Source organism: Gorilla gorilla, chromosome 1 (genome assembly GCF_029281585.2).
Source record: "Gorilla gorilla gorilla isolate KB3781 chromosome 1, NHGRI_mGorGor1-v2.1_pri, whole genome shotgun sequence".
Lineage (NCBI taxonomy): Eukaryota > Metazoa > Chordata > Mammalia > Primates > Hominidae > Gorilla > Gorilla gorilla.
Genome location: NC_073224.2, coordinates 173,613,836 through 173,638,260, shown reverse-complemented (window position 1 = coordinate 173,638,260; position 24,425 = coordinate 173,613,836). Strand labels below are relative to the sequence as shown.

The following is a 24,425-nucleotide window of genomic DNA, read 5'->3' as shown; positions in this document are numbered from 1 at the left end:
TACATTTTGTGTTAGGGAAGCTCATATGAAATGACTTTACTGTGAGCAGTAAGGCCTTCTGAAAGCTGTCATTAGAGGAAGGTTGATTGAACATGAGACCAAGTCTTGGGGGAGAGCCTGGATCTCTTACACTGGGTAGTCATTAAGAATGCCATTGTTGGGGCATCTGATGGAAGATCCTTTTTCCATACCAAAGAACCACTTTTTTTTGTTTTGTCCTGAGTTAGGTTTTTGTGGACAGTTCATTATGAATGAAGAAGCCTTCTGAAGAGACATGGGGAAAATCCAAGGAAAGGTCAATAGGCAGGTCTGAATTATCCCAGAGGACATTTCAGGGACTGTATGCCAAGGACCAGTGGGAAAATCTGCACTAATCGGTAGTGCTGGAAAAGAAATAAAGAGAAACTGACAGCACTGACTCTGGAGCCCAAACTCCAGTAGTGGAGGGAGGCATAGAAAGAATTCATACATCCTTTAGGAGGCCACACAAAGTGACTGCTGAGGTCCTCTCAGCCTTGTGAGAATATGAAATGAGCTTACTGTGAGCAGTAAGACCTTCTGAAAGCTGTCATTAGAGGAAGGTTGATTAAACATTAGGCCAACTCGTGGTGGAGAGCCTGGATCTCTTACTCTGGATAGTTACTAAGAATGAAATAAATTGGTCCTTAAATCAGATAACCTTGGAATAATCTCACAACACAGGCCTGAGTGATGTTTCTTCCAGGTCCGTCTGTGGCCCAGGAGCCCTAGGATGTAATTCATGACTGGCATTCTTCATGACCTTTTACATTCAGTTGGGTTGACTTATGCACATTCTGATAGCTGAGTCTTCCTGATCTGGCCTTCAGTGATGATAACCAAAGGGCAGAGGAGTTTTCCCTGAGACTGTTTTCCAGCTGTCACTAATGGGCCAGTAAGCAGCAAGGGGAGAGACAGGGACATTGAACTAGAGTGATCTCTATTCACTTGTGGCCACCTTTGAAAGCAACATTGGTTGAAGACTGATGCATGTCCAATATAGGTCAGCAACGAAATTTATAAATAGATACTTTCCCTTTTCTGAATAAAAAATGTTCAGAAACTTGTAGCTATCGTGAAGAGGACACCCGACCTCCTAGGCCATTTAACTTTCAGATTTTCATGCAACTAAAGCACTCTAAGGAGACACTCTAAAGACTTAAACAGCCAATGTCCAAAAAATAAATTTAAAAAATGAGGCATGTTAGTTAGCACAACTTTCCTTATTCCTAAATTCCTTTAAATTTTTAATTATAGGAGCTGGAAGACCTGAACAAATGGGGTCTTAACATCTTTAATGTGGCTGGATATTCTCACAATAGACCCCTAACATGCATCATGTATGCTATATTCCAGGTGAGTGAACAGGAGTGAATACTGGCTTTCCAATTGGATGGCTCTTTATGATTTTTTTTTTCCATCTTACTTTTCTGATTTAACTTTCCTCGACTTTTGGACATCTACTTATTTATGTTCTAATCCATTTTACAACATAGGAAAGAGACCTCCTAAAGACATTCAGAATCTCATCTGACACATTTATAACCTACATGATGACTTTAGAAGACCATTACCATTCTGACGTGGCGTATCACAACAGCCTGCATGCTGCTGATGTAGCCCAGTCGACCCATGTTCTCCTTTCTACACCAGCATTAGATGTGAGTAGTTATGACCTGTTTTGCATTCCTGCCCATCCTCCTTCAAAAATGCCATATCAGCTGGATGTAGTAGCATGTGCCTGTAGTCCTAGCTACTCGGGAGGCTGAGTTGGGAGGATTGCTTGAGCCCAGGGGTTCAAGGTTACAGTGAGCTATGATTGCTCCCCTGGACTCCTGCTTGGGCAACCCTGTCTCTAAAAAAATAAAAATAAAAAAAAATTTAAAAAGTGCCTTACAATATACAATGTACTTACAAAATTAATGTAATTAGACCACACTGCATACTTGAAGAGGTTCTTTATAAAATGTATCACATCCATTAACTGAGCTATTTATAAAAAATGAATGACATTTCTACTTGTTTTGCTTTCTAATATCAGAGTAACCTTCCCTTTACATCTCTTACTATTAAAAGTATTTAACTATAAAGCAATTAACAGAATTTCAGGGCAAGAATCATGTCTTATTCTTCATTGTATTTCTACTAAGGGATGCAGTGTACCTCAAAATGTCTTGTTCAGTGTCCGGTAGATAGTATATTCTCAATATGCAATTACTTATCTGAACTGCCCAATGCCACCCTAGGTATATATAGAGCATTATATTCCCAGGGGGATATCACAGAAATATAAAATACTCTCTATATTTCTTATTAGTAATAAGCATCCAGAGGCTTATTCTCCTAAAAAATTATAAAACTGATGCAATGTGTTGAAGAAGTAGTAACTAAAAATCTAGAACAGAAGAATTAATGATGCTGAAACAAGGAGAAACAATATTCATATTTGCCATACCAACTCTGAGAAGGTGGCCGTGGCTCCTTCCTTCATAGATTAATGCATTTGTGTATACTGATATCATCAACAATGTGTACAGCAGGTCATACTCTTACTTGACAGATGAAAATGACGGTCAAGTACTCCCAAAATGTGCTGGACCACTGCAGGAAGAGACTGGCCATGCCCTGTCCAGCCTCACCTTTACAGATTCAGTTTGGAAGGTGAAAAAAGATTGGCCACAACTTTTTTGTGGCAACTCAACTCTATTGCTTGAGTTGCATATTTTCTAAGAAAAGAAATCCAAGAAATCTTGAGAAAGTGAGATGGAGCTAAGCGTGTTTGATCCCTCTGAAGGAGAGAAAGAGTACTGTTTTTATACCCTGTGTAAGTATCATAGAGTGAGGCAACACTATCTATCAACTGCTCACTGTTACTAATAGTATACCTGCTGTATGGCCAGAAATTGGCAATGAGTGCTGCAAACTTTTTAGAAAAGGGAGAGCTCAATGAGTGCTTGGGTAATGTGATTGGTCTTTATAGGAGAGGTGGAAACCCACCTCAAGCTGGCATTTGAAGGACCAGAAGATTTAACTAATCACAGAGGATGAGGAAAGACATTTCAGCTCTAGAATGAGCACCAATATATACCTTATTAATACTAGGTTTGAATCATTGTGCATGGGTGGGGGCAGAGAAGCATTCATGACATGACATGAAGGAATTGAGCAGTGGGGCCTCAGGTTTCACTTCTTAGAAAGGTTCTCAAATCTTCCCCTAGTAAATGATTAGTGGATACGTACTGAATGAATGAATAATATCTGAAAGCTTGTGACCACACCATAAATTTAGCTTTGGGAAATAATTTATTGCTTATCTTATGAATCGGGAGTTTGGCCATTTTTCTCTAAGTTATTCAGCTAAGAGTATATGAAGGTTGTTATGTCTCAGAGCAAAGCCAGTCTGACTTGCTTCTTTGACTTGTATCTGCTTGTGTTACATAAGCACCATGCTGCCACATCACTGGTCCAAGAAACAAACATTAGACGTTTACACACTCCATGAGATTTGTGCTAATATCTTTCCAAGCATCAGCCTTTAGGCTTGATGTGAGATTGAGCTCTGGCCATCATCCCTTTCACATCAGAGACTTTATGATGATGAACAGAATCTACATTTACTTAAATTAGTATATTGAGATATTACATAAATCAACAATCCCTCTCCCAACAAGAATAAAGTAGGATACTTTACAAATGAAACTGAATAAGCAGGATAGGCAAATTGGATGTGGAGTTAAATGTGTTTATTTGCCCGACAGGCTGTCTTCACAGATTTGGAAATCCTGGCTGCCATTTTTGCAGCTGCCATCCATGACGTTGATCATCCTGGAGTCTCCAATCAGTTTCTCATCAACACAAGTGAGTTCACCACTACAGCAGTCATTCCAGATAATTGTATGATTCACTGCTTAATTTTTTTCCTCCTAATGTTTTCATTATGGATAATCACAAGGATAATAATGAGGCAATCCTTCCATTTCTCTCAAACTGGTCAGGCCTTTCGTGGATACTCAGTCCAGTCTGGCAACACAATGTTTGAGCTGCATGGAGAACTTGGAGAGGGTCATAGGGGAGCCATAAAAAGTACTCAAAGTTTGGCAAATACAATATGTAAGGAAAGAATAATAGATATGGAATTATTCATAAAGAACAATAAAAGGTTTGGGGATCCCATGATAATGACTTTTTATATTATGCAAAACTCTCGCACAGAGCATAGTAACTCACTGCTGTCCCTATCTGCTTGGGAAGCAGCCACAAATGTTGAATCTGCACATGGGAACCTCCAAGTAAAAATAAGATGCCATAAAAAGCACTGGAATGAGTTTCCACAGTTCAGAAGGAAGGGTCATTAAAAGTTCCATACATTTTCTTCCAACTGCATAGATTTGATTATGGATTGGGAGTAGCAATGACCTGAGTGACCAGGGGTGGTCTAGCCTTAGGATTCCAAGCCATACTCAAAGCTTTTGTCATGCTTAAAATGTTTAGTTTTCATACCTTTGAAAATCCATTCATTTTCTCAAATAATGCTAAGTGCTGGAAATCTAAGTACTTTGAGAATATTGGTTATTGTAGTCATGAATAACATCAAGTACTGACAGTTTTCTAGAAGTGCTTTTTGAGCTACTTGCTGTAAAAGAGTCCTGATCATCAGTCCTTGACCTTTATCCGAAGAATATCTGAATGACCTAGGTTTGGAGTACACTGGGTCCTTTTACTTCATTCTTCTGTTGAACAAACAAAATGTTGGGGCAGCTACATGTCTGCATGGATTATATCAGTTGGTAGAATGTGGTGTCATGAATCATATATAGGCCAGTTAGCCTCACACAGAAAAATGGTCTATCTACCACAGTCACCTATAGCACTGCAACATATAAAGCCTGCTTGTAGATCTGTGGCCTTGATCACAGGATGAACAAAACAAGAGTACTCATTGGAGGTTGTAACTAAGAGCACACTGTTAAAGCAATGATATATGTGTAACAGAACCTGTAATTAAGTAACACATTACCACCACTTGTCTGGTATTCTTGATTAAGAGAAAATGTGGTTTCATAAGTCTGATGACCATATTCTCAAGCAGACTTCTGTCTAACAAAAGATGCCTGTGATTCTTCTATATAAAAGGCAGGCTGGAAGCTGCAGCTTAGGTTTCCAGATATTGCAATTTCTGGTGGAGAGAGCCAAAAGACAGAAAATTTGACATCAGAATTGTTCCCAAAAAGTAGTAATGTTTAGTATCATATTAATAGAAAGCTCTAAAAAGTGACATTATTTGGGTAAAATGAAGTTTTACATCAAGCATTATCTTTAACCATCCAAAATTCACAATTGCCAGAGATTAGGGAGAATATAAAATGTGAATATAGCTTGAAAGTCTCAATACAATTCATAAAGTTTAGTGGTACTTTCATGTTGTTCTTTTCCAAAGTACAAAATTTTTGAAGATACATAAAAATAGGATTTAGCTGCTCAGGAATGCCCTTACCTAATATTAAATTCTTCATCTGAGATATAGAAGGAGTAAAAGGATTTTAAAATACAATGAATTTTAATCACAGGGAAAGCTTATACACCAGTAGAAGCATTTTTTGCTTAGAAACTGATGACTTCTGTTTGTAGAGGGCCACTGCTTCTCTAAGAGGAAATGACATGTAGCTGGTGGTTCTTGAAATAATTTGGAGAGAACTAGGTCTGATTTCACTTTGAGATAATGCCAACATTCAAATCATATCCCTTTTTAATTAAGTCATCATTTGGTCTGATTTATTAGATTCAGAACTTGCTTTGATGTATAATGATGAATCTGTGTTGGAAAATCATCACCTTGCTGTGGGTTTCAAACTGCTGCAAGAAGAACACTGTGACATCTTCATGAATCTCACCAAGAAGCAGCGTCAGACACTCAGGAAGATGGTTATTGACATGGTAAGACTTTAGCCTCTCTACGTTCCTCACTTACTGCCATTCTCTCTGATAGACTGAATTTATTAAGAGTTTTCATTTTCTTTTTACCCAAGGTGTTAGCAACTGATATGTCTAAACATATGAGCCTGCTGGCAGACCTGAAGACAATGGTTGAAACGAAGAAAGTTACAAGTTCAGGCGTTCTTCTCCTAGACAACTATACTGATCGCATTCAGGTATTTGATGAAAGTCTTTGATTTAACACAAAACCAAACCAAACTAAGCTGAACAACAATTAGAAAAAGAAAACAAAGATAAATTCAGTTATTGGTATATCCTAGGCTACTCCTATAGCTTAGGGCTTATTTTAAGAACAAGCTAAGGAAAATGGACATTCAAGTTTATCTTCTAATTTATGAGGAAAAAAAAAATCTCTATTTGTGGAACTGCTTATTAGTTATATAAATAAATTGCAAAATCTATTTGTAATAGGGCATACGTGACTGTTGGTTCCAAAAGCTTGTGTTTGGATTTAAATCCCATTGACTTGAAGTTTGTTAGGTCTGTTTTGGATATACAAATTGCCATCAGCTGTTCTCCTCTTTCCACAAGTGGAAAATATGAAGTTATCTACTTTGAGTAATTCTTTGCATTCTTTCCAAACTGAGAAAAGGAAATGATAGCAGCATCTGACCTCTAATGTTCCTTCCAATTTTTAAATTCAATGACTGTCGGTCTAAGAAGACACACATTTTCCCCTTTGGGACTCTATAAAAGTAAATAACTGACCCAGGCTAGCATCATTGTAATTCCATTTTTTTTCGGTGCATATGTCATAATTATAATGCAACTAAAATGTTCTCGGGTTTAGTACCAAGCGTACTAGTATGAGAGGCATGAGATGTTCCGGCAGTATTTACACCTAATTTTATGAGATTTCCAAAACTTGATGATTTCAGGTCCTTCGCAACATGGTACACTGTGCAGACCTGAGCAACCCCACCAAGTCCTTGGAATTGTATCGGCAATGGACAGACCGCATCATGGAGGAATTTTTCCAGCAGGGAGACAAAGAGCGGGAGAGGGGAATGGAAATTAGCCCGATGTGTGATAAACACACAGCTTCTGTGGAAAAATCCCAGGTATCTAATATGAGATTTTCAAAGTTTTTGTGAGCTCTGCTGATTATAGAGCTGGAGGGTTCTATTTAATTCCGTTTTTCCAATAGAATATGTATATATGAAACAATAAGGAGACAACTACGCATTTTGTTCCATTATAGTCAGGACTCATGCGACTTCTCCGTTACACTCAGTTTCACAGGGTGGGGAAAAGTAGTCATCAGAAACCCATCAAAATTTGGACTATATGTGTCCGTAAATCATTTAGATAGTTGTCTCTGATGTTAGCAAATCCAGCTGAATAATATGAACATCGGTGTCTCCTCCATCCCAACCCTCTGGATTTCTCCTAGCTCTGTCTTCATTCAAGAACTCTACTCCTCATCCTTGCTTCCAGCCCTCTGTTTTTATCTTCTGTCCTTAATCAAGCCCACGGCGACCATCACCAGAGGCAGTCTCTTTTACCACATAGTCAAAGCCCTGTCTTGTGTTCCCTCCCAAGGATGCTTCTATGCTTTTGAGAACATGCTGACATTTTCTGGGTGTGTCCAAAGCAACACATTCTGTGTGTGCTCAGGACAGGGGACAATAGTCTGGAGGGGTGAATACAGAAATGTCCAGATGCCAATAGCTGCAGAATATGCAGCAATGGAAAGTATCAGTATCCATACAAAGATTTTTCAAGAAAACGAATGGGCTGAGCCGAGTAGCTGAGATTGAGAATGAGTTCATAGACTGTCCAAGATCTTTATCCCAAAAACATTTGGATTGTTTATTTTCAGTATTTATCCTCTTTCCCTACTACCTGGATACCCCAAATTTGCATATACTTGTAATATTAATGTACAGTTCCTTTGCAATTTTTATTTTGTTGCTTCTTAGAGAAACCCAACTAAATGAGTTTAAAAAATCTGTGAAAGGGCTGGGCACAGTGGCTCATGCCTGTAATCCAGCACTTTGGGAGGCCGAGGTGGACGGATCACCTGAGGTCAGGAGTTCAAAACCAGCCTGGCCAACATGGTGAAACCCTGTCTCTACCAAAAACACACAAAAAATTGGTCGAGCATGGTAGTGTGTGCCTGTAGTCCCAGCTACTCGGGAAGCTGAGGCAGGAAGATCGCTTGAACCCAGGAGGCGGACGTTGCAGTGAGCTGAGATTGTGCCACTGCATTCCAGCCTGGGCAACAGAGCAAGACTCTATCTCAAAAAAAAAAAAAAAAAAAAAAAAAAAAAAAAAAAAAAGAAAGAAGTCTGTGAAAGTGCTCTGAAGTCTAATATACTGTAAAAATGCAAGTTAACATTGTTAATGAGGGTTAATTCGAATAGCCCAAAGGCTTAAGTGGAACAAGATATGAATCAGTAAGGAGGAATAACACCCTTTTGTTAATAGCAGTGATGTTTTATGTTTATATGATGTTCTGTGGAGCATTTCACACATTTTCCATACATTATCTTACTTGGACCCCCAAACAGCCTTGCAAGATAGATAAAGTAGATATTTCCCCAGCATGTCAGGTGCAAAGCTGTCCTCTTGGTCCACTACAGCAGCTCTCTCATCCAAAGCTCTTCACTCTACATCTTAGGGACAGGTCTTCCTGTTGCCATGACATCGTTATCCACTCTGGTATTTCCCACCAATGGGCTCTGCTGAACACTGTCTGATTGGCCCAGCAGTAAAGCTCTTTACTGGGTGCTCTCAGGATTCATACAGCTCTCTCGTCCTGTGATCTAGGGAATAAATAACTAGCAGCTACCTTTCAAAAACATTCTCAGCATTTCTTAGCAGAAGCAAAACAAGCGAAGAAAGGAAATGACTGCAGTGTGTTCAGCTTATTCAATTTTCTCCATTACCTTGAGCTTGTTATTTTGGGTCCCTGGAAAACACCTTGAAAATAGTCTCTAACATTCATTAAGCACACATAAAGAAGTAAAAGGGAGGGAAAAGGAGTGGGTGGAAGTGAGAGAAATATCTGAATCATGTACGGTTGAGTTTTTATAACCAGTGTAGATCAGAGATTCCCTGACTTTGCTGTGAAACTTCCTTTTTAAGGCTAGGAAAGCACCAGAAAGAAGAAGAATAAGAAAATATATATATATCATACATATATATATATACACACATCATACATATATATATACACATCATACTATATATATATATATTTTTTTTATTTATGAAAGAGTCACATATGACCAAAGTTCTTGTGTACAGTACAACTTGGATGTATTAAATGACTGGCCAATTACCAACATGTTAATAAAGGAAAGTTTCCAGTAGTGTGGAAAGAGACCGATATAATGTCCCATGGGTGGGTGCCCTTTGACCATCTACCCCTAAATCCCAATGCAGCATCTCTGTAGCGCCCCAGACCATGGCAGGGGAATTCCCTTCCCTCATTCAACTAGTGCCTGTTCTTTCTCTCTTCTTGTCCCCACCCCCAGTGTTTCCTGTTTGTCCAACAATGAGGAGGCCAGCATAAGGCCACACTGCTAGCTCATGCAGGATGCATAGCCCCTGAGTAAACCATAACAGAGCCATAAGCCTGGTATTTAATCACAGGAACATCAGCAAAAGGAACTGCTTAATTGTTTTTTATTTTCCCTTCTTTCACCTGTTGGAAATGACTGCGTGCTCTATAGATCCAAAACAATTGCATGAATGTCCACCGAGGGGATATGTGTTTCTTTCAGGGCTCAAAGTATTTTCACGTGTTTCATCAAACTCCTCTACCAGCCAAAAGCATTCCACAGAACTTGAGAAATTCCAGAGTAGTCAGGAGCCAGCTCCTCATCACTTTGGAATAGCAACATATTTTAAAGTTAACAAGGAAAAAATATTGAGTCAAAACACGTTAGACCTGGGCCTACCTTCTTCAGAAAATGACTCACAGAATCCAAGTAGTGGCAAAGTCATTCTTTGTCTTTGGGTCCCTGGAATCATGAGGATTCCATCCAGACTTCTTATCTGGCGCAAATAAAAGGAAATGCAGTCTGTTGTAGCGAGATGAACACGGGCTTTGGAATCAGATGAAGCTGGGACTGAGTCCCAGCTCCACCACTCACTAGTTATGTGACCTCTGACAAGATATTTAATCTCAATAAGTCGTAGTTTCTGCCTTTGTAAACAGTAAGCAGCAATACTTACCTTCCAGGATTAAGAGAGAATACATCGACTGCATTCAGTGTAAGACCCACTGTATTGTGAGTGCCCAAATCATGGAATCCATTATGATTGATCTTTCAGAAGTTATTAATGTTCTTTCTTTGCATGGAAACCAGGACACCTTGTTTACTTTTCAAGCACCATCACAATAACAGATGTGTCATCTTATTTTTCTCCAGGTTGGTTTCATCGACTACATTGTCCATCCATTGTGGGAGACCTGGGCAGATTTGGTACAGCCTGATGCTCAGGACATTCTCGATACCTTAGAAGATAACAGGAACTGGTATCAGAGCATGATACCTCAAAGTCCCTCACCACCACTGGACGAGCAGAACAGGGACTGCCAGGGTCTGATGGAGAAGTTTCAGTTTGAACTGACTCTCGATGAGGAAGATTCTGAAGGACCTGAGAAAGAGGGAGAGGGACACAGCTATTTCAGCAGCACAAAGACGCTTTGTGTGATTGATCCAGAAAACAGAGATTCCCTGGGAGAGACTGACATAGACATTGCAACAGAAGACAAGTCCCCTGTGGATACATAAACCCCCTCTCCCTGTGGAGATGAACATTCTATCCTTGATGAGCATGCCAGCTATGCGGTAGGGCCAGCCCACCATGGGGGCCAAGACCTGCACAGGACAAGGGCCACCTGGCCTTTCAGTTACTTGCGTTTGGAGTCAGAAAGCAAGACCAGGAAGCAAATAGCAGCTCAGGAAATCCCACGGTTGACTTGCCTTGCTGGCAAGCTTGGTGGAGAGGGCTGAAGCTGTTGCTGGGGGCCGATTCTGATCAAGACACATGGCTTGAAAATGGAAGACACAAAACTGAGAGATCATTCTGCACTAAGTTTCGGGAACTTATCCCCGACAGTGACTGAACTCACTGACTAATAACTTCATTCATGAATCTTCTCACTTGTCCCTTTGTCTGCCAACCTGTGTGCCTTTTTTGTAAAACATTTTCATGTCTTTAAAATGCCTGTTGAATACCTGGAGTTTAGTATCAACTTCTACACAGATAAGCTTTCAACGTTGACAAACTTTTTTGACTCTTTCTGGAAAAGGGAAAGAAAATAGTCTTCCTTCTTTCTTGGGCAATATCCTTCACTTTACTACAGTTACTTTTGCAAACAGACAGAAAGGATACACTTCTAACCACATTTTACTTCCTTCCCCTGTTGTCCAGTCCAACTCCACAGTCACTCTTAAAACTTCTCTCTGCCTGCTCCAACAGTACTTTTAACTTTTTGCTGTAAACAGAATAAAATTGAACAAATTAGGGGGTAGAAAGGAGCAGTGGTGTCATTCACCATGAGAGTCTGCATAGAACTCAGCAGTGTGCCCTGCTGTGTCTTGGACCCTGCCCCCCACAGGAGTTGTACAGTCCCTGGCCCTGTTCCCTACCTCCTCTCTTCACCCAGTTAGGCTGTTTTCAATGTAATGCTGCCGTCCTTCTCTTGCACTGCCTTCTGCGCTAACACCTCCATTCCTGTTTATAACCGTGTATTTATTACTTAATGTATATAATGTAATGTTTTGTAAGTTATTAATTTATATATCTAACATTGCCTGCCCATGGTGGTGTTAAATTTGTGTAGAAAACTCTGCCTAAGAGTTACGACTTTTTCTTGTAATGTTTTGTATTGTGTATTATATAACCCAAACGTCACTTAGTAGAGATATATGGCCCCCTTGGCAGAGAGGACAGGGGTGGGCTTTTGTTCAAAGGGTCTGCCCTTTCCCTGCCTGAGTTGCTACTTCTGCACAACCCCTTTATGAACCAGTTTTGGAAACAATATTCTCACATTAGATACTAAATGGTTTATACTGAGCTTTTACTTTTGTATAGCTTGATTGATAGGGGCAGGGGGCAATGGGATGTAGTTTTTACCCAGGTTCTATCCAAATCTATGTGGGCATGAGTTGGGTTATAACTGGATCCTACTATCATTGTGGCTTTGGTTCAAAAGGAAACACTACATTTGCTCACAGATTATTCTTCTGAATGCTCCCGAACTACTGACTTTGAAGAGGTAGCCTCCTGCCTGCCATTAAGCAGGAATGTCATGTTCCAATTCATTACAAAAGAAAACAATAAAACAATGTGAATTTTTATAATAAAATGTGAACTGATGTAGCAAATTACGCAAATGTGAAGCCTCTTCTGATAACACTTGTTAGGCCTCTTACTGATGTCAGTTTCAGTTTGTAAAATATGTTTCATGCTTTCAGTTCAGCATTGTGACTCAGTAATTACAGAAAATGGCACAAATGTGCATGACCAATGGGTTTGTATGTCTATGAACACTGCATTGTTTCAGGTGGACATTTTATCATTTTCAAATGTTTCTCACAATGTATGTTATAGTATTATTATATATTGTGTTCAAATGCATTCTAAAGAGACTTTTATATGAGGTGAATAAAGAAAAGCATGATTAGATTAGTCTGTAGGCCCACTTATTTCACAATTAGTTCTGACATATGAAAAGCAGATCTTTCTCTTCTCTTGTGCCATTCCCCACAAAGAAAGCCAACCACTGTGTCCAGCCAACATCACAACTGAAGTTTCAGAATCTATGTCCAAAAAGTCCCCTAGTTTGGAACATTTCGCTTTTTTCTTAGCAACTGTTCACCCAGCTCAATGATGCAGGAAGGGGGTTGAGGAAGGAAAACAAAACAAAACCACTTTGCTCATCTCGAACTATTTCCTTCTACCTCTTTAAGAGTCTGAAGAGTTTAATCTACTAGATAAATAAGGGAATCCCCAACTTGGCTGAGTCCTCTAGAAAAGTGAATCATAGATTATAGAACATTAGTATAATGCAGTCAGAGAGTCCCATTGATTCATTTGACACATGAAGAATCTGAGGTCCAAAGAGTCATCTTAAACCACAACCCACAGAGCATGGGTGGACACTCAGGGTTTTCTCAGTGATCCATGCAGCCTCTTGTTGGTCATATGGCTAGGATTTTCTTTCTGGAAAGAACTGTTTATATATAAGAAAAATACTTAATGCTTTGTTGAAATCTTAAAGTCAGCATTTTAAAATATTTTATCCTGAGAAGAGTGTGTGTGTGTGTGTGTTTATGTGTGTGTTTGTTGCAGAAGGTTGCAAACAAGAATCGGTGTTGGCCCATAATAATTTAGCCACAAGGGAGTGCTCTGTGAACCAGTAAGATGGTCTTCTCTAAACACAGCTGAAATTAAGATGAGCCGACATTGCAGAACCAGCTTGCCTGCTAGTTGCAGAGCTATTTCCAACATTTTCCATCATCTCTGATATCTGATTGTGCCTCGCCGTCTCTGAGAGTTTGAAAAGGAGCAAAATAAACTGCTTACAATAGCCACAGGTGTGACTTTTATAATGCCCAGAGCTAGAAATATTTGCAGGTTTGTTTTCTACTGAGAAGAGGTTCTTAATTAACCCTTATTGCAAATAAGAATCATGTGGGAAATACATATATTTAAAAATACTTGTTTGGGGCCCATCCCTCCTCCCAGATTTCTGATTGAATTGATCTTGGGCAAAGCCCTGGGCATCAGATTTTAAAAATTCCCCCCGGGCTGGAGTGCACTGACATGATCTCGGCTCACTGCAACCTCTACTTCCCAGATTCAAGCAATTCTTGTGCCTCAGCCTCCCGTATAGCTGGGACTACAGGTGCATGTCACCACACCTGGCTAATTTTTTGTATCTTAGTAGAGATGGGGTTTCACCATGTTGCCTGGGCTGGTCTCGAACTCCTGAGCTCAGGCAATCTGCCCACTTCAGCCTCCCAAAGTGCTAGGATTACAGGCACAAGGCACTGCGCCCCGTCTCTCCCTAGGTAATCTTAATGTGCAATTGGAGTAGAGATCCACCGCTCCGAAACAGAGAATCATGTCTGCAGCTGAGGTGTTCTTTCACGCCCACTGTCTTCAGATATTCATTGTGAACTCATCATGGACAGCATATTATGCCCAATATAGCTATTTTAAACAGTAACTTTTGTTATATCCCAGTTTTATCTTACTGGCTGATTTCTAACTAACTTTTAGGTAAGATGAAACTGCACAGTTTCACCAGTTTCCTATATGGAAATCTCAAGAACCAGGCCAGACCTCAGGCATCCAAGCTAACTAGACCCTTCATGAGTGCAGAAACCATGCCTAGTACTTTCTCCTCCTGGCACAGCGTTCATGCTCAGACATTTGTTGCATCAATCTGGATGTTGACGATGTAAAATTTCAATTAACAGGAAGATCAGAAGAATGCACACTCTAGGCAATTTAACTTTCAGCTTTTCTCACTTAATTGCAATAATCTGTTTTCAGATGTCTCCCCACCTAGCACTGAACCCTCTCCAAGACAGAACAATGTTTTTTGCCTGGTCTCTTTTTTTAACCTTTGTATTCTTCACCAACAAACACTATACCAGCCCTAAGCGAAAGGAGAACCGGTGATGTTTGTTGAGCTAATGACCCAAGACACAAGTAGAACCCTTTTTATTGAAATTACTTGTGAAATATGGATCTACTTGATTTTCTTGCCCAAGGAGTAGAGTACACTGGAAAAAGCATAGTTTGACAAACCTGTGTTCCAAGTCTTTTCCTGTACCTTCCTACCTGTGGGGATTTGGGCAAATTGCTTAAATTTTTGAGCTTAAATGTTCTCATCATTAAATGGAGCTAACAATAGACAGCCAAAGATGAAATCAGGCATAGTGTTACATACAGTAGATGCTCAATAAATCTTTGTTATCTGAATGTATGTACTCGTGAAGGGATTAATTAATATTTAAAAACATCCAAAAATCACCTCTAAAAGCAGAAGGCAGCAACACATTTTGATTAATTTAGGGTTCTTGAAATCAAGTTCCAGTTAATCTAGATGTTTCTACATAAGCTTCAAGATTCTGGGAGGATAAATGCTCTCACTTTAACCCATCATATGGGACTATGCTGACACTGATAGGCTCATTGAGTTGGAAGGAAACGTGTAAATCATATTATTCATCCTCTTCCATGCTATAGAATCCCTCCAAAAATATGCCTGTTTGAAAGCATTAGGTAATAGATAACTCTGCAAGGCCCTTTTGAAATCATGTAAATTATTAGGTTTCTGGGAATCAAAGTGTACTCTTCTAGAGCAACCTTTCTTGTTTGAGTTTCTAAAATATTTCTAGCTAAATAAGGTATGTAATTTCTCCTCTAATTTCCTGTTCTACTTGAAAGTAGGAACCAGACTTTTTGACTATGTGACCTTGGGAAAGTTTATATCACCTCTCTGCACTTCGATTTCCTCATCTGTAAAATAGAAGTAATAATAACAGCACCTATTTAATAAGATTATCTTGAGAATTAAATGAATTAAAGCTGTAAAATAGTAAAAATAGTGTCTGGCTCATAATATGCATGAACAAATGTTAACTATATACAGCTAAAGGTAGCATGTTTTCTACATTGTAGCTCCTTCAACGATTATTCATATGACCTATCTTCATCATTCTGGTCAAATTATTCTGGGCTTGCTCAAACAGACAGTGCTCTTTTAGGATGAGTGCCTCAGAACCAAGCACCATATTTCACTCATGGTAGGGCACAGTGTGATTCTTGCCCTTCTTTGTTCTGGGCTCTATTCTATAATCCAAGATTGTATTCATTTGGAGGGATGTCAGTGACTCATCTGGATAATTCATAAGATGCTTACAGGCAAACCAAATGCTTCATACCTTTTCACATGAACCACTGTTAAACTAAGTCTTCTCCACTTTGTTCTTATACAAGTAAGTTTCTGAATTTTAGTGCAGAATTTATACTTCTCTGATACATTTCATCTGAAAAACAAGTAAGGTATAAAAAAGTGGGTTTTCAGTTTGAGTGTCAGATTGACCTATTTGTAAATCCCAGCTCCAGCATTACCTGTACAATGTCATAGAAGGTATGCAGTTTATTTGACCTTCAGTTTCCTTTTCTGTAGCAGAAATATTATATATGTATAAAATTATTTGGAGGCCAGGTGCAGTGGCTCACGCCTGTAATCCCAGCACTTCGGGAGGCTGAAGTGGGCAGATCACCTGAGGTCAGGAGTTCGAGACCAACCTGACCAACATGGAGAAACTCCCTCTCTGCTAAAAATACAAAATTAGCCAGGCGTGGTGGTGCATGCTTGTAGTCCCAGCTACTCGGGAGGCTGAGGCAGGAGAATCACTTGAACCTGGGAGGCAGAGGTTGTGGTGAGCCGAGATCGCACCATTGCACTCCAGCCTGGGCAACAGGAGCAAAACTCTGTCTCAAAAAAAGATATTATTTGGAAAGGCAAAGGTAAGCATCTAGCACATTCAGGGCATACAATAAATGAGGGTTATTAGTAATATTAATACCCTACTATGATGATTAAATGAGATAATATGTGCATGGAAAAAATCTTCATATTGCTGTTTTAATTCATTACTTTTGGCCTAAAAATTATTTTGAATTCTCATCCTGATAGCTCACAAACTATGCCCTTCCTACCAGAATTTATTATCTAAAGATAATAATGTATTTTATATTTTTGTTTACAGTTTAGTAAAATGTTAACCAGAACAGGACCAGGATGGGTATGTGTTAAGCTGCCTAAAGTCTGCCTCATCAGCATTGATCCATTAGTCAATGTTCCATGGGCAATGGCACTAAGTCAATTATAAATTCACCTATACACACCATCACCTAGGCCAATCTGGACAAAAACATATCAGGAAAAATGTGATCAAAGACTTTTCTGAAATTCACATATACCATGTCTAAAGCATTTGCCTTCTTAGTATAATCTATTAGCTCTAACTAACTGAGAAAAGAGACTGTGATAGCATGTCTTGTCCTTACGGAATTAATGCTAGTTACTGCCCTCTCAAACGGCCTACAAACCATGAGATAATAATCCATTCCAGAATTTTTCATACAATTGATGTCATGCTTGACATTGTGTAGTGCTGGACTCTCTCTTTCTGAAGAGTGGGAAAATATTTGCCTATCACACACCCCCAGATTTCTGGTCTGCTTTGTGTTCTCTCTGATTTCTGATAGATCACCAATTATAAGCCAAAAACACATTGAAAAGCCCTTTCAATATTGTCAGAAATCATGTGCCTAGAAACATGAAACTACTTAAAGAACAGAGATGCTCTCCCAACTCCCCTTTGCTTTACGTGGCAAGTCTAGCAGAAGCACATGATATTTGTGCACATGGATGCAAGTTAAAGACATATTCTTTTAACTGAAGAACGCTGTCTTCTTCCCTCAAATGCAGTTTCAAAAAGGATGCCCATGGAGTAGTGAAGGATGACAGGGGAATCTATCTCATTTGAATGGGTTTTTTAGAACCTACCATTGATTAATTCAGTAAACATGTACTGAGTCCTGAATACTTTCAGGCACTGTTCTAAGACATTGTCCCTATGTTTTAAGTATTGGAGTATATAAGAAAATGGATGTACAGACAAAAACCTTCAGTCCAGTATAAGAAATGCTGACTAAAGAAACACATAAAGAACACAAAAATGGGAGCATCTAACTCCTTTGGGAGAGTAAATTACGGAACATTTCTGATAGAAGGACAAGGTTGAGTCTTTAAGAATGTGTAGAAAACTGTCAATAAACCTGGATCGAGAGATGAAGAGCAGGAAGAAATTTGTTACAGGGGAAGGGAGAGCATGTACAAAGTAGAGAATGGGAAAGAGTATTTTTGAGGCCATTCATAAATTCATTTATTTCAAAACTATTTATAGAGTACATACTGTGGACCTTATTCTATTAGACCTTAAGGATACAGGGACATACAAGCAGAGGAAAGCCCTATTCATTAAGTAAAGCTGCAGTCAAAGAGACAGATATTAATAACATTTTTAAAAGTGGATGTATTGGCCGGGTGCGGTTGCTCGTGCCTGTAATCTCAGCACTTTGGGAGGCCGAGAAGGGCGGATCATGAGGTCAGGAGATCGAGACTATCCTGGCTAACACGGTGAAACCCTATCTCTACTAAAAATAAAAAAATTAGCCGGCCTGGTGGTGGCACCTGTAGTCCCAGCTACTCAGGAGGGTGAGGCAGGAGAATGGCGTGAACCCGGGAGGCAGAGCTTGCAGTGAGCCGAGATCGCGCCACTAAACTCTAGCCTGGGCAAGAGAGAGAGACTCCGTCTCAAAAAAAAAAAAAAAAAAAAAGTGGATGTGTTATTAGGAATTGGTACAAGTTATCCAAAGGATGGAAATACACTAATGTGAGACTAATTTTTAAAAATCACCTTGGCTAATTTGTAAGAAAAAGGGAAGGGAGCACTTTATGACTGTAAAAACAACTTGTACTAAAGCCCTGTAGAGAGTGGGAGGAGCAGGGCATCCAGGAGGAACTGAAAGCTGACTGGTTTCACTTGGGGTAGTGGAATCGTCAGAATCAATGCTGGTGAGGTGGCACAGGCCAGGTCCCACAGGACCTGCTGGACTATTATAAGAATGAGCTCTTTCTTAAACATAATGAGTGTCTGCCAAAATTTTTAAATAGGGAAATGATATGATCGGATTCCATTTGGAAAGATCATCCTAATTGCAGTGCAGGAACAAATCTTAAGAGGACAATAAAGAAAGTGGGAGATCTGTTAGCAGGCTATTGCAGTTATCCAGCCAAGATGAGATGATACCTTGGACTAAAGTGGGGCTGAAAGATGGATATAAATGGATGGATGTAGAGTTATTTAGACATTGCATTTATAGATCTTAGTGATGGATTCTATTAAGAAGAAAAAGAATCAAGACTAGATCCCGAGTTTTTGCCCAATATGACTAAAAAGGTGAAGTCATTCTCTGAAAAAAACACTGGGAAAGTATTAGTTGGCACAGAAGCATGATTCCAGTTCTGAGTGTGTTGATGTGAGTGGCTTTGTGACACCAAAGTGCATGTGAAGTAGACAATGGGATATGACAGTCTGGAATTCAAAGAAGTCCAGGATGGGAATTATCACAGGGATCATACATAAGGAATCTGAAGCCATGAGATGTCCCAGGGAGAGAGTGTGGAATGAGAAAAGCTGTGAGAGACAAGACTGACACATCAGGTACTCTATTAGTTCATAAGAGAACATAAAAAGATGGGCATGTAAAGGAGATTGATAAAGAGAAACCAAAGAACTAGGACAACTACCAAGAGACTCTGGTTTCTAGGAAAGCTAAACACAGAGAGTAAAGAAGGACGTGGGTCACAATATTAAATCCTCCTGAGAGATTTATTTTTTTTAAAAAACGAAAATATTTATTTTATTTAGAAATACGAATATCACTGATGAACTTGGAGTGATGGTACATTAGCTAGTTTTTAGTAAGTAAAGAGTAAAAAAGAAGTAAGAAAAAAATAGAGGCAGTGAGAACAGATAAGAAGTTCATGTGCAATAAGGAAGATTGAGATAAAGTGCCATCTAGAAGAGGATGAGAGGTAAGGGAAACTTTTCTTTTGAAAGTACTAAACATACTTAAGAGCTACTTAAGTATATTTTAATGAAAATGGAAAGCACCCTGCTAAGACAAAGCAATTGAAAATAGAGGAGAGAGATTGAATCATTGATACTGGCTGCCTGAGAAGCAGAAATAATGTATTCCAAAGCACTCGCAGAGGGATTAGTCTTGGAAGAACTTTCACAGTGTTGTCTCAGCCCCACCATATGTCATGGTCTTCTTGATAATATGATAATATGATAATATTATGTTAATCTCTGATTCTCTTGCAGATTTAGAAGCGGCAACACTTCTCTTGCCTGAGATTGGGATGATGTGGCTGAGACTGCCTTCCTGGCAGCCAAATGGGCTATTCAGCAGTCACAACCCCTATGGGTGGTTGACCAGGGGTGCCCATTTGAGCTGGGTGTGCTATGTGACCACAGATGGCTTTGGCTGGGGCCTCCGCTTTTATGTAACCATGCCACAAGAGGCACATTAGGTGATCACCCACATGAGCCTGTGTTTGGCTCAGAGCCACTATTGTCTGTAAAAGGTATAGTTACCCTGCTAACACTGTACATACAGCTTGTGCCCATGGCTCGCACCCAGGCTTGTTTGTGCCTAGGTTCGCTCATGTCCAGTGCATGAAGCACTTGAGAATGCCAGTAGGCTTTTAGTCCCAGTAATGGAAGGGAGCTGAGCTCTGGTATTCCTTGACAGAGAAACAGCTAGCAGCTGTATATGCCGCCCTTCATGCTTGTGGGAGTGTGACAGGATGGGCTGCAGTTGTCATGCAGATGATTTACCAGATAGTGGGATGGGGTAATGATGTGTTCCTGGGTAATGACCCCCAGGACTGGGACAGCACAGACATCCAATTTAGCAAAGTGGGGTGCCTACTTAGAGTAGTGGAGTACTCTGAGTACAAGTCCCTTAGCAGCAGAGCTGCAAAAGGTCTTGGGACCTGTAGTCCTAATGCAAGATAAGGCCATAGGGCCTGAGGCACCCCCCTATTCCTGATGGGGCATAGTATACAGATGAATCTAGCCAGGGTGCTACTGCTGCCTGGACCACTGTTACAGTCCAAGTTACTATTGATACCATATGGTTTGAAAGCAGGTGTGGACAAATTTGCCAATGGTCTGAACTCAGGGCAGTGTGAATAGTGACCACTAAGGAGGTGACACCTACAGTAATCTGCACCAATAACTGGGCAGTTTACTGAGGCTTAACCTTGTGGTTAAATACCCAGAAGTTACAGAAGTAGCTAGTTGGTCACCAGCCCATGTAGGGCCAAGCTATGTGGCAAAACTTATGGGAGGAAGGAAGACCTCCTCTGACCAGGTATGGGGATGAACAGTAACATGTTGTTGCCTGCCCCAATGCACATAAAGGTAGGGAAATAAAAACCTGGCTTAATGTATAAAGCAACATTGGGGTAGTGTCACCATGGGGTGGTTACCTGCCATAACTTAGAGTTGTTGCCCCCTGTATTACTACTGTGGCCTCTGGGTCCAGGGTTCCTCTCTGTGGGTATGTCTCCCCACTAGAAAAGCTCCCTCAGCCTTACATTCCATTCCCATTCCCCTGGGGGTGGAATGTAAGGCCTATGTGTCAGACCCGTGTGTCCAGGGCCTGTGTGCCCAGAACCTATGTATAAGGCCTATGTGTCAGACCTGTGTGTCCAAAGCTAACGTCTCCTTTGGCTTAGGGGGTGGAATGTAAGTCCTATGTGTCAGACCCGTGTGTCCGGGGCCTGTGTGCCCAGAACCTATGTATAAGGCCTATGTGTCAGACCTGTGTGTCCAAAGCTAATGTCTCCTTTGGCTTAGGGGGTGGAATGTAAGGAAAATAGATGTGCTGTGGTCAAGAATAAGCTGAGGCAGATAACCAGTCCAGCATGACTCAGCAAATTTGGAGCGCAGGCACACACCTCCGCTCTTATGTAACCATGCCATAAGAGGCACATTAGGTGATCACCCACATGAGCCTGTGCTTGGTTCAGAGCCACTATTGTCTGTAAAAGGTATAGTTACCCTGCTAACACTGTACATACATCTTGTGCCCATGGCTCGCACCCAGGCTTGCTTGTGCCTAGGTTCGCTCATGTCCAGAGACAGAACAAAGCCACATCGAAACTATATGATTCAAGTGTTTTTCCAGCTACCCACCAGTCATCCACTGACTCCCCTTGGACTTCAGTTAGAACCTGACACCAGGATATCGGGCTGTTGTAAATTTGGAGCTGGCATGGTCACTTTCTCCAAAGCTGCCTGTTATTTCCTCCTCAACAGCAATCTCTTCCTCTTTGGTTGTAATTATGTGGAATTGCAATTCCCTTAGTTACTTCCTCAATTATAAAGAATGAACTTTCTGGGACCTGCTTTTACCAAACTCTCTTGAATACTAATGTTTCTTAAGTAGTCTGAACTATCTCCTCTGAGTCAAATTATTTTGCCTCTTTTGAGCTCTCTGTGTCTAAATTGTCACTGTAAGAATCCTATCAATGCCAACCTTGATAGTGTGTCTAACCAGTCATCTGTTGGTCAGTCAGTCAGTCAAGAAAATGATTTACTAAGTACCTAAGACCTGCTGCGTGCTTTCTAGTAATTGGAATAAGTAGTTGCTCTTTTTGTCCTGTTAGCTCTCCTATTTTCCCTTTTCTTAGGTCTTTTGCAGTTAATATAATAAACTTACCCTAGAACCTCAGGTTTTTAACATGCTATAACTTTTCTACACTCTATCTTGCTCTCCTATCCATTTCACAGGCACATAGAACTTTAGAATTGGAAGGGAACTTTGAAGTTAGCAGATCTGGCACCTCTTACATTTGAATGTGCATATAAATCACCTGAGGATCTTGTTTAAATGCAGATTCTGAATCAGTAGGTCTGGGGTGAGGCCTGAGATTCTGTATATTTAGCAAGCTCCCAGGTGATGCTGATAGTGCTGGTACTTGAACAACCCTTTAAAGAGCAAAGATCTAGTCTCCTGGTTCATGACTAAGAGTGTACATCAGAATGCCCTGCTTTTGCAAAATACAGATTCTGAATCAGACTCTAGGCAGTGGGGCTGAGACATATGAAGTTTGAAAAGGCAGTCTCAGAATTCCACTTCCAGTCAATATGGAATAACAGGAATTGGATTCATCATCTGCCTGAAACAACTAAAAGAAAAAAAACTGAAAAATCATGATTCACTGGTTTTCAAGACATTAGTGAATAAAAGAGTCATTTCTGGGGACATGAAACAAATGACATAAGCCCCATGATTGTCCTAGTTTACTGCCTTGAAAGTGTCTCCAAGCCATGGAATAGAGGAGAGTAACCCAAGCAGAGCCCGGCTGACTCCAGAGCTGAGAATCAGGCAAGAAAAAGATGGGCAGAGTTCTCAGAGCAGAGTACCAGAAAAGAAGGAGCTTCACAGACAGAGGAATTCAGAAAGCCCCCTTCAAGTATATAGCAGAACACTGATTAGCACACAAGTGCCAGAAAACTACTCAAGGCAAAGAACTGCTAGAAAGGATAAGAAGTAACAAAGCCCTGTGCTCACACAGGACTGACAATAGTACCTGTATCCATCAGCCAAAAATGTCATGGTTCAGGGGGCAATTTCAGAATACTCAGGAAGGACTTCCACAGGTAAGGAATAATGAGTTCTAGAGTGAGCACTGCTACAACCCCACCTAACAAATCTTAAAGGCAAGATTTTAAAAGATCAGTGTTTTTAAGCAATTTAACTGTATTGCAGAATAAATCTCAAGAATATTTATAGAAATACAAATTATCCAGCACCAAACAAAGTAAAATTCACAGTATATGGCATTCGGTAAAAAATTATCAGGCATGGAAAGAAGAGACTGTAATTGATAGAAAGGAGAAAGATCATTAAAAAAACTGACTCTGAATGTTAGAATTAAGAGACAAGAATACATTTGTAATATTTCATATATATAACTCTCATGTATATAGGTTTTCATCCACAGTTGCAGGCTCATAACTCCCATAGCCCTTGTTACAAACAGATCTACAGAAGTTACAAATAGACTCTTTTTCTCTTTCTCTTTCTGATACTTGTCTGCCCTCCTTTCACCTGCCTAAGGCAGGACACTCATCTAATTGTGGATCATAAAACACTCATTCCAGAGGGGGAATCCTGCCCGATATCCTGGAGAAAGAAATATTGCAGATATGCCAAGTAGAATCTGAACAGACAGGACTTGCTGGATGTAGATCACACTCTTTTTGTTCAATCACATTTTGACATGGTTGGCCATGCTTCAATCATGCCTACCCAATGAAGTCTCCATAAAAGGGCCAAGAGGACAGGGTTCATGAGGCTTCTGGAGAGCTGAACTCATGAAGGCTGACAGAAAGGTAAACAAGAACTCAACCACATGCTGGGAGGGTGACTCATCCCAACTCCAGGGAGACAGAGGCTTCTGCACTCAGGATCCTTCTGGACCTGGCCCTATGTATCTCTTCATCCAGCTGTTTATTTGTATCCTTTAAAATGTCTTTTATAACAACTTGGTAAATGTGTCTCCCTGAGATCTGTGAGCCCCTTTAGCAAATTAATGGAACCCAAAGTGGCAATCATGAGAACTCGAACTTGAAGCAGGTGAATCAGAAGTTCTGGAGGCCCAGACTTGCAACTGACATTGTGGGGTTGGGGGTTGAGGCTCAGCCCTCAAACTGTTGGATCTGATGCTATCTCCAAAAGACAGTAATGGAATTCAATTGAAGAACACCTAGCTGATG

The 24,425-nt window shown here is 40.2% G+C and overlaps 1 protein-coding gene and 1 long non-coding RNA gene across 5 annotated transcripts in view; one reads left to right on the top strand and one right to left on the bottom strand.

Annotated features, from left to right (window-relative positions):
• Positions 1 to 12,658, top strand: part of PDE4B (phosphodiesterase 4B) — a 582,824-nt gene extending 570,166 nt beyond the window's left edge. For all 4 annotated transcript variants that reach the window (XM_055350106.1, XM_004025928.5, XM_055350113.2 and 1 more), the window contains 7 exons: positions 1,276 to 1,374; positions 1,515 to 1,679; positions 3,777 to 3,876; positions 5,798 to 5,952; positions 6,045 to 6,167; positions 6,891 to 7,073; positions 10,395 to 12,658. In XM_055350106.1, coding sequence (XP_055206081.1) covers positions 1,276 to 1,374; positions 1,515 to 1,679; positions 3,777 to 3,876; positions 5,798 to 5,952; positions 6,045 to 6,167; positions 6,891 to 7,073; positions 10,395 to 10,760 — 1,191 coding nt within the window. In that variant the 3' untranslated portion in view covers positions 10,761 to 12,658. The remainder of the gene's footprint in view (positions 1 to 1,275; positions 1,375 to 1,514; positions 1,680 to 3,776; positions 3,877 to 5,797; positions 5,953 to 6,044; positions 6,168 to 6,890; positions 7,074 to 10,394) is intronic.
• Positions 3,303 to 10,623, bottom strand: LOC129524512 (uncharacterized). The gene is made up of 3 exons (XR_008668288.2): positions 10,198 to 10,623; positions 9,921 to 10,017; positions 3,303 to 5,194 (listed from the first exon to the last, which is right to left on the bottom strand). It is a non-coding gene; the product is annotated as an uncharacterized lncRNA (long non-coding RNA).
• Positions 12,659 to 24,425: the final 11,767 nt, after the last annotated feature.